This window comes from Amblyomma americanum, chromosome 3, assembly GCF_052857255.1.
Source record: "Amblyomma americanum isolate KBUSLIRL-KWMA chromosome 3, ASM5285725v1, whole genome shotgun sequence".
Classification (NCBI taxonomy): Eukaryota; Metazoa; Arthropoda; class Arachnida; order Ixodida; family Ixodidae; genus Amblyomma; species Amblyomma americanum.
The window spans coordinates 166,331,978-166,342,699 of NC_135499.1; the positions used below are offsets into that span (position 1 = coordinate 166,331,978).

A 10,722-nucleotide genomic window follows, 5' to 3' on the forward strand; every position below is an offset into this window, starting at 1 on the left:
CCAATATACATAGCATACAAGCTGTTCGCAAGACAGAGTAATGAGTATGTCCTTCATCTGACCCTTTTATATCACACAAATCCATGCTTTGAATTCACCTCAGTGTTGCTGCACCTATTCGGCATATATTTCAGGCTGAGTAACATATTTTTTTTAGTTATAGTTTCTTACTAAGAGCGTATATTGAGAAGCATGTTATACCATTTTTCGCGCGAACTCTGAAATAATGATCCCTTTCCTCACGTAGTATGCTTATGCTGCATCGTATGCTTTCTGCAGTATTTCCACACAACAGTAGTACATGGCTGATGACACCGCTTGCCACATAAGTAAACATTTTTTTTCGGACACAACCCGCTTAGGAATGAGGACAAGGAGGTATAGAAGAATGCCCTGCTATCTAACCTTCATGAAAGGCGCCAACTGAAGACAACGGCTTGACTCCGAAGACAAAGAAAAGAAGTTCAATAGCACCTGCTCTTCCCGTGGCACGAGCAAAAGAAGAAGAAGAGGCCCACCACCGGAACGCTCCTCCGGCGGCTGCCTCTACGCCTCAGGGAAATGGCGCAAACTCCGATGACGAGCGGCTATCCCGAAATGGCGCCCACGGATACCGAGTCGGCCGTCAGCCTGACGCTGGAGGAGGGTGACGAAGAACGGTGCCGCTCACCGTCTGTCGGGAGCCTAGAACTGGACCTGGGCGTCGCCGGTTCACTCCAGGAGCCGCTCGCACTGCAGCACATAAACTATGCCATCAACAGCTTCACCCATCGGCTGCTGCGGTACCTTCCTCGCCAGCAGAACCTTTCCTTCTCGCCCAGCCACGTGTACTGGCTGCTGGTGAGCCTCTGCTTCGGCTGCGGTGGTTCCACCAAGGAGCAGCTCGAAGAAGTGCTACGCTTCAGCGAGCTCCCGATGCCCGCCGACCGAATCCCGGGCTTCTTCAAGAACCTCATACGCATTCTTCGGGCCGGCGGAAGGCACCAGCGACTGCAGTTCATCAGCGCCCTGTTCGTGGCCTCCATCGACTCTGTCCACGAAGGATTCAGCAAGACGCTCCGCGAGAACTTCAGCGTGGCCATCCGCACACTACAGGCCGACCCGAGGCCTGAGCGCACGAGGAGCGAGGTCAACCGCTGGTTCGAGATAACGTCCCGGGGCTACGTGCCTAGCGTCATGGGCGACAACCTGCCCAGGGGCAACGGAGCCGGAGCGTCGTCGTGTCAGCTGATCGCGAGCGCCGCGTACGCCGAGCACGCGTGGGGCTCGCGCTTCGACCACCACAAGACCATCCTGGCCAACTTCTACAACAACGGCACCGACCCGTGCAAGACGCACATGGTGCGTTCCATCTCGTACTACCGCTACTGTGCGTCCAAGGCTCTATCGGCACGGTGCCTGGTCGTTCCGAGCATGGCTCGAAACTGGCACATGCTCCTGCTACTGCCCACCGACCGGCGCGGAGTGCACGCCGTCGAGTACCGCCTGGACGCGGAGGCGTTTAAGCAGGCAGTCAGCAGCTGCCGCGAGGCTCTCGTTGAGCTCAGCATGCCCAACATCGAGCTCGAGAGCTCAGTCTGTCTGAGCGAAGTGCTGAAGCGAGCCGGACTCGCCGCTCTTTTCGACACAGAGAAAGCTGACCTCGGCGGCCTCTTCAAGGAAGCCCGCACGCCTCTGGCCGAGTTCGTGCACAAGGTCAAGCTAAAGGTGAACAAGGCAGGCTATCAGGGAGAACACCATGGCGTCACTGTGTTCACTGAGGCGGGCGACTTTCCGAATTCGCCTATAGAGTTCCACGTTAACCACCCGTTTGTGTTCGTTCTCTACGACCCTGCCAAGAACGCGACTCTTTTCGTTGGTAGGGTTGTTGAGCTTATTTGGTAGAAAGAGCCCAATAGCACGCTTGGACAGCGGTACAAAATGTACATTTCTAGTGATGTTACGGCAGTGTTGTTTACCGCCGGAGTGCTTAGCCCTAATTAGACATTTACAAACCTTTCAATACTACTAAGCAATGATTCTCGCATGATATATAGTGAAATCTTTATTCTCTACGCATTGACAGTTCGCCGATTGCTTCGCCGATTGGTGATCTTTTAACTAATCATCATCATCATCAACGCATCATCTCTCAACTGAAATTGAAAACAATGCCTCGTAAACATCGTGTTCAAAAAAGGGCTGTGTTTCGCATGTGTCAGTAACTACTTATGAGCAACGCCTCTGGAGCAGAAACCAAAATATTGAAAAATAAGTCTTATGTGAGCTGCTTGAACCCTAAAACAGAGGCACGCGAATTTGAACACTTATTTCATTGCTTCAATTGCGTAATCAGCCAGCTGTCTGTAAGGGTATTTTATAAGCAATCAGAATAAGACCGTTGTGTTAAACTACCATAATGGCCAGCTACATGGTTCTCCATCAATCTTAATGATTCGTTTTGGTACAATATGACGTCCTGTCTGAGGAAATAGTGGCGGCCGTACGAACAGATAAATTGAGTTTATTTGTTGATATGTGGGTCCCAAAAATGCGCTAGCAGGAGTGCTGACAAAGCCGAAACCGGTCGCTGATGCGTATTGGGCACTAGAGGGAATTAGCTACAGCATGCGGTGCAGCTTGCGTTTCTTGCAAAACTCCTAATACAAAGAAACTGTTTTCAGCTGTACAAGACAATCATATGTATAGCGAATTCACAGGTTCACGACCATGAGTGCCCAATGATGTGAGTTCGTTGTCGTGTATTTGAAAATAAGATTACTCATTGTAGAACGTGCCACTACCTTCACCAAATAGGGAAGGTATTTCGCTGTGTGGAACATATAGGGCTGCGCTCGACATTTTAATCAAAGGAGATTCGGACAGAATCACCCTGGTGCCGACATGCTAGAGGACCGATGGATCTTGTACCTTGCTTGTTACCAGTAATTTTTTATTGGTGCTGCTTCCGTTGACTACCTGCTGGCAGTGGGGAGGGGTGTTTGAGCCTTTTTTTTATTTACGTGAACAATAAAGGAGACGTTGGTGCCGCATAGCGGCTTGGGCTACTCCCTTTCACCAATTTATAGAAACCACATGGTCTGACGACATACAGTTCAACATAACATAGCACAAAAAAAAACCCAGCATATAAAGCAAATTACATGTGTCAGGAGAAGTAATATGAATGAGCGAACAGAAACTTAGCGAATGTTAACATAACAGTACACAATACAGTATACATAAGAGCTGTGATTAAACAAGGACATCTTTAAAATATTAGCTTATTTGCAGTAAGCACAGGAAACGTAAATAACGCTATTCTAGCACTCACTCGCAGAGAGGTAAGAGCTATATTATTGAATAATAAAATTCTCCTAAATTAGTATTTCCCAAGAATGCCACTGTTCTCAAGGAGTGATTTCAGAGCCACAAGTGCTCGGTTTTGCGGGGCACGCGTAGGCCACGGGGCTTATAGCTTTTGTAGACTTAAGGATCTTTTGTCAAGAGCACTCAAGTCACCCTTCAATCACAACCTGAAGTTGCCTTATGGTATGAATGCCCTTAGGTATGCAGCTCGACAGTATTTCGTGGGATGACGGCTGTATAGAATCACTGATCTCTTCTTGTAAAGGATCTGCATTTTGGAATTTTTAAAAATGCTTCAGCATTAGAAATCTCATCACGAAAAAAATGGACGCTGCGGTCTGTCACAAAATTCTGAAAATCCATCGTCGTGGTCTATCATAAAATTCGAAGAATAAACGGGCATTTTGGAGAAAATCTTCTTTGCTGTAATAAAATCTGCTTAATGATCGAGACAGTCATTACGTCATTAGACCTCGTGACGTGCCAACTGCCACCTCCACTCCTCGCCACCTCTTTCTCCGCATTAGAAGCCTCATCAGAGACAGAGCTCGGTGTTGTTGTCTGTCATAAACTTCGCTAAATGATCGCGTTGTAACCGCTCATGAAATTCGATAAGTGGTCGAGGCAGTGCTGACGTCACCAGATCACATGACTTTCCACCTTGCAACCGTCCTGCTCTCGTTCCCTCCCTCTCCCCAGCCAACCATGCTGCGCATAGTTGGCAGGAGAGCACATCAACCTATGAGTGTCAGCCAGCACTTGTGCATGCTATCGTACTATCACTGGTAATTAGCAGTTAGGATTTCACTTGATTATGTTGCAGTGGAAGCTGTTACAGCGTTGGTTTAGCCATATAGCCCTGCATTGCGTCGGCCGTTATAGCTTGATTACTTAGTGAAATATTTTAGTTCAGCTTAATTATTAGAATTTATTAAATTTCTATTCGATGCAATTCCCACCTGCCGACCATGGCAGGGAGAAAAGAAGATAGAGGAATCCCCCTCTCCACGTTTAGAACGAAGAGCAATGCTTAGGGAAGAAAGGGGGAGGATAGGAGGCAACGGGTGGGCTTATAAGCCTGGGAGGTTAAGGCGAGAGCTGAGGAATGCACAACAGGAAGGTGGCTACCACGAGCAGAACGCAGTATGCGGTTACCATGGGATGAAGAGGACATGAGGAGGACGGAGCAATGCGAAACACTCATACCTACTCGTAGGATTGACGTATAGCATACTACGAATTTCCGAACAAACTACAAATTTCAGCCATTACAGCACAACCTCCCACAAATGCTCAATCAACATCAATTTAATTTAAACATCTTCAAGAATCCTTTTCCAACCTACAAATAGTAGTTTTTATATATATATATATATATATATATATATATATATATATATATATATATATATATATATATATATATAAACTACTATTTGTAGGTTGGAAAAGGATTCTTGAAGATGTTTAAATTAAATTGATGTTGATTGAGCATTTGTGGGAGGTTGTGCTGTAATGGCTGATATATATATATATATATATATATATATATATATATATATATATATATATATATATATATATATATGTTTGCTTCACTTATCTGTTATTTCTCTTACCTTTACGCTATCTTGGGTTCAGTTATGATTGAATAAATCTACAGTTTTATTCAAATATGTACGTATAATGTATTCTTGTGTTATTTGTGATAATACTGAAGACGAAAACTAAGCTTGTTTGTTCTATGGAAAACTGCGGAAAGTTATTATTGTACAGTGTCTGCTATTCATCTTTCCATGGTTTCTGTTAAATATTGTTGTTAGTTAATATGTCGGCACTGCCTTTTAGAGGTTTTCGGGGCCATGTCAAGCTGTGATTTACAGCTTTCAGCCCACATCGCCTGCCAAACTTTCGGTAAATTGAATTGAATTGAGATTGGGTCCACGGCAGATTTCTGGGATTAACGCAAATCTAAAGCTATAATAGCTTTCGCGGGTTCATGCGCTAAGTCGGTAAGCCTACCTCTATAAACTTTTCTTTGGTTCCATTAGTTTCCTCTCTGATTGCAGGGAGATTTCTAAATAACTGAAGCATCGTTCGCAGTCTGCAAGCTGGACGCCAAATACATTAGCGGAGAAAAAGAATGAATTGGGAAGAATTGTCAAGAAAAGGTGGTTCAGTTCCGCAAAGGTTGCCCTAAATATATGCGTTCCTTGTTTATTGTGATTAAGAGGTGACCATGCCCTAAGTTATCATCTTTTGTCAATAGCGCATCGCATATATCGGTTTCATCGAACTGAATAAAAGCTCTATGCCTCTTTGGCCAGCAGCATATAGTTAGAGGAGTCTTCAATATCGCATTTTCAGCTCACAAAATCTCGCCGGAATTATAGAAATGAAATGGCACAGTTCAGGAAGGTGGTTTCTGACTTTGTCTCGAGTGACAGCTTACCCGTGAAAATCAATATCCTTGCGAAATGATGTTTGCGAACTGATATAAACAGATGTTAGGCGACAAGAAAATGTTCGCGTTAAAATAAAATTCTTTAAAAATATTTTGCTTTCTGTTCATTTGTCAGCTGTGAGGCGGGTCGATTAGTTAATCTCTGCTGTTTTACATAAGAATTTCAAAAGAAGGTAATGGAATCACTGGAAATAGTGGAACGATTTCGAGACGCGCTTTTATTATAGGGACTTGTGAGTTACGTTGGCTAGACAGTCAGATAGATTAATTTGGATTGCAACAGTGTTCACTCGCGAGTGCGTTGTTGAGAATTCGAGGAACGCTTCTGTTGGCGACCGTGCTCAGATGACACTTTTGCGTCATCGAGTCTTTCCGCAGAGCCCAAAACTGGGCACAAGCTCTCACGACCTTCTCGCGTTGCCGCGAGATTAGTAATTAGCGAAGCAGTAAACCCATTACCGCCTAAGCTCCGATGAAAGAAAAAGTGACTTTAAATTAAGGTACCGAGACCTCCGGCCCAAAACAGTACCACGTTTTCAACTTCCAGTTATGGTTCTCCTCTCATTGAAGTCGCAGAATCAAACTAAGGATACTCGACTCTGTTCAATTTCAGAAAGTATTAGTCACCTAACCGTACCTACTTTCTCCCTTTCTTTCTTTACGATCCTTGGAATTTGTTAATACCGACTCTTCTGCGCTAGACAAAAGCAACGGCGGTAATGTGCGAGATGACACAATCCGATGGGCCTCCCGAAGAAAACACCGCAGGTACCGGCGTTACGCTGCCAAAAAAAGGGGAGGCCAACACTCCCGTTCAAATGTTCGCGGGGCCTGCAACGAGATATTGCTTTTCACTACAGTCTGTTTTTATCCGGTTATCACTATCAACGAAACTGCCGCATTGTATCTCGCGATCAAATAGTAGCGCTCGAAAAGAGTGGAAAGCGAATAAATAAATAATCAGGTGTGTTACATGCCGGATCCCAGGAGATGGCGAACTTCTCTGCGTCGCACACTAAAGCAATTAAGAAGGTTTTTTTGTTTTCCCCCTAGGGGATGGGGGGGGAGGGGGTCTCTTTCGCTTCCTCTCCCTAAAACTTTGTTGTGTTTCAACGGCTTCTGCCTGTGTACTTTTCACGTCTGGCTTAATCCTGCCCGAATTGAAATTCCGCCATTTTCTCAATTCCTAAATCCAATTTCGCCAAGCTATAGGATGACACGCGGCAGCGGTGGCGGCTGGCGCCAAGAAATTCTCACTGGCGACTTTTTATTCGCGTAAATCCATAATGTTGCTGCTTCGCGTCGTTGTCTTTTCTGTCCCTCGCGTCCCTTAGTTGTATTAGTGCGGTGTGGCTTCGCTTCGGTATTACGTTGGATAAGCCCAACTCGCTGTAAACCAAACACAGAGTGCCACAAAACACAAGACGAGCTGGACTCGTCATAAGCCTAAAATGACTATGGGCTTCTAGCAAGTCTGCCTTGTCACTGTCCGTTAACAGCTTTAAAGCTTGATTTATCCCTAAGATATTGATTTGCACATTTAGGAGCTCCCCTGCTACAGAATTAGAATTTTCGCTGAAAGGCCCTTGGCGATAGCGTACTGTCAATGGCGTTCGGTTGCTGAACATGTGTTTTGGTATTCGAACATGAGAGACAGCATTTTTATGCGCCAAAATTAAAATTCATAAATGTACTGAGATTTTCCGGCACGTGAAAGATCCACAGTCTGTAGAATTAAACCCAAATTCCTCCACTACGTCGTGCCTCATAACTTGTGGATTACAAATAAAACCCCGTTATGAAACAAGATATCACGCTCAAACAAAACGCATTCAAACATATGCAGACCTTCTATTGAGGTAATAGTACTTCTGGTCGTGAACTAAAATTTTTCTTGACATCTGGGTGAAATGTCGAAGTGTGTATTGGGCGTAGTCTTAGTAAGTCATCAAGTTGAAGGAAACAGCTCGCATAAACCGGCCGTAAGACAGCTAGAAACTAAGCTAGAACCGATATGTTACTTCTAACAACAAGAGACGTCTGACTAATATACTGTGTTTTAAATGACACATAAGCACGAAAACACTGATTCGGCTAAAGTATTATTTTACCTTGCCAGCCGTAGTCAATGTAATTTGGCAACATGCGTCTCTGTGTATAATAATGATTCCTATGTATAGGCCCCTTGTTTTCATGACCACTTGTTTTCAGATATGGAGGAGGCGGAAGGGTGATGATCGCGCAAAATGTTTTTAGCACAAATTCGGCTATTCGGGTCATATCTCGCTGTAGAACACAGTTTACTCATAAGCGCTCGTCATGTACTCCAATATTTGGACATCATTTTGTAAACACTATGTAAACGGTAGGTTGTATTGAGCTGCTATGAAATCGGATCTTCCTTATTTTTTTCGTCATTTATTACATATATTTCTTCGCGTATATTATCATCTGCTGTGCAGCACCTCACTGCCCACGAAAGACCGGCCTGCCTTCGTTTGTGCACTGTAACAATATTCATTTAATGTCACAACATTCGTATTAAACGCAGAAGGCCCTTGGAACATGGCGTCGCTAGCGTGGGTAGCGCTCGGTACAGCAATGCAAATACCTGTGATGAGTACCTCTGTTTTGTATTCTCAATTCCAAAATTAAATGTTCGAATTTGGGTTGACATTCATCGAGGTCACAAACAAAAAATGAAAGAAATTTAGTATGATCAGTTCAGACAAAAACGCCCACTTGAAATGAGTACAAGACGTCTGCTGCTTCTCGTGCTGTGTAATTAGCTTTTGCCGCAAGAAAAGTTAGCTCTTGAGAAGGCTTTTTTTTGGTACGAACTTCGGTTTACACCAATTTTATCCGAAAACGAAGCGCCCGATATTCACACGGTATATCTATGCCGATAACGAATTTGATTCAGTGTTGTGGTCAATTAGTGAAGTTTTCAATCACACCCCTTTCTGTAAAAGGTCTCTTGAGTGCATATGTGGTGCTGTTTCTTTTTTTCTCATTTTAGTTCAGGCGAGTGTCTTGGGCGAATAGTGAAGAGTGATACCAAACAAAGGTTTGCCCGTCATCACTGTCTGTGCAAGGATCTCCTCGGTAAAAGAGGTTGCAAAAAGGTTACATGTAGTTTGTTGTCGAAACAGCCCTTCCAATTACGATAACAGGCTCGCTAGGGTACTGTTTCTATAGAGCAGCTAACGGACCTTTAGTTCTGAATAGGGGCTCAAAGCACTGAAGGAGAAGAAACTCAGTGTGGTTAGGGTTGTTGTGGTTAGTTGTATATTGCGCCGCTATACGGCGAAGGTGGACGCACTAATCCGCACTTAAAATGGAGCAGCAAAAAAAAAATCAAACAGGAAACACGCTGGCTGTATCACTTCTGGAACGCTAAGCATCAACACCACTCTTAAATGTAGTTTTCACAAGGTACTGTGGCAAAGAAACAAAACAAATTCGGGCGCTCGATCAATTTCTGTCAAAGCCCTTCACTCGCTTTTCTTAGAGGCCCACATACACTCCAACCACCTGCATCAGCAACAATAAGAGAGACGAGTGGAGTACGAAGGCTGTCTCGGGCGCATATATACCTCCGTGAAACAACAGAACATATTATCTTTACAGGCACGCTCAGCTCGGAGCTGTGGAAGAAGAGCTCGCCTCTTTTCTTTCCAGTCGCGTAATCTTTTTGAGGCATTCTCGGCGCAAATACGCGCGACCGCAGGCGGGTGGAGAAGGGCTTTCTCCTGACGTTGTTTTATTGTGCCGTCGTCAACGATGAGCACCGCGAGTACGCACGAGTGACAACCGCAGCAGCAGCGCCGAGGCATGAGCCCGAGAGAAAATAGACGGCGGCGGTGTTTGCGCGCGCACGCACGCTACACAGCTCGCAGTAGCGGCGGGCGCTGCTGGCTGGCCGCCTCGAGCGAAACCGCAAGCTGCTGCTCGGGAAAGGAATAAAGAAACCACAATGGCCTTCAAGGACGAGAAGGCTATGTCCGCAGCGCTCTTGGAAAAAACATACTGCCGTGGTTGAAAGAAAAAATAAACTAAGGTGATCGAAAAGAACGATGAAAGAAAAGACATCAGGGAGGAAAGGAAGCAGAGCTGAAGAGAGAACATTAAGGAACAAAGGAAGAAGAAAAATGAAGTGGAAAGCTGAGTGAAAATAGAATGAAAGGAAAAAAACAGCTGGTTTAAAGTAGGACGAGAACGGAAAATTGGTATTGCGCTCAAGCAGGCGACCCGCCGGCGCACCCGAAAAGGGACCCGTCGCGGCAAATTCATCTTCGCCCCGCAGAAAAAGCAGCCACGCGCTGAGACTGGCGCGTTCTGGCAGCCGGAAAATGCTGTTGACGCTCGAGGATTCTGCGAGGGGAGGAGGAAGCAAGACAGAGAAGGAGAACATGAAGGAGCTGTATCGCGACCGCATCGAGAACGCGGGTCACGCCTGCCGACATCACCGATGCTGTGCTGCCGCTTTTCCTGCCCGACCTCTCGCCTCCTCCCGCACATTTCGTGCCCAGAACTCACGGTTCTCCACCGGGGCGCGCGCGTCATGGAAAACCATTGGGGCTTGGATGACGGAACGCAAGCCGCGGGTGAGGCTTAAGCGAATCGGCGCCTCCAAGTTCTTCCAACAACAACAGCTAACTGGCAGTTTTAATCAGTCTGAAAGCAAATTAGTTCAACATTTATGCGTACACAGGAGTCCCGGCTAAATGTAACCAGGCTTTAAAAAAACGCAGTCTTCTAGCGCCGTGGAGCCAACTGAGTCGCGTGGCCTAGTCTCCAGTATTATTTCACTCTTGAGAGCTAACTGAATTGCAAAGCCTACTTAGCTAAATTTTCAATTATTAGTTTGCGGAAGAAAGTGTCAATATAGAAGTTTTGTATCGTCTCGA

The 10,722-nt window shown here is 45.4% G+C and overlaps 1 protein-coding gene across 1 annotated transcript; it reads left to right on the forward strand.

Annotated features, from left to right (window-relative positions):
- The first annotated feature begins 597 nt into the window (after window positions 1–597).
- LOC144124235 (iripin-1-like) lies at window positions 598–1,884 on the forward strand. The gene has a single exon (XM_077656877.1). The coding sequence runs from the start codon at window positions 598–600 to the stop codon at window positions 1,882–1,884; it is 1,287 nt and encodes a 428-aa protein (XP_077513003.1).
- Window positions 1,885–10,722: the final 8,838 nt, after the last annotated feature.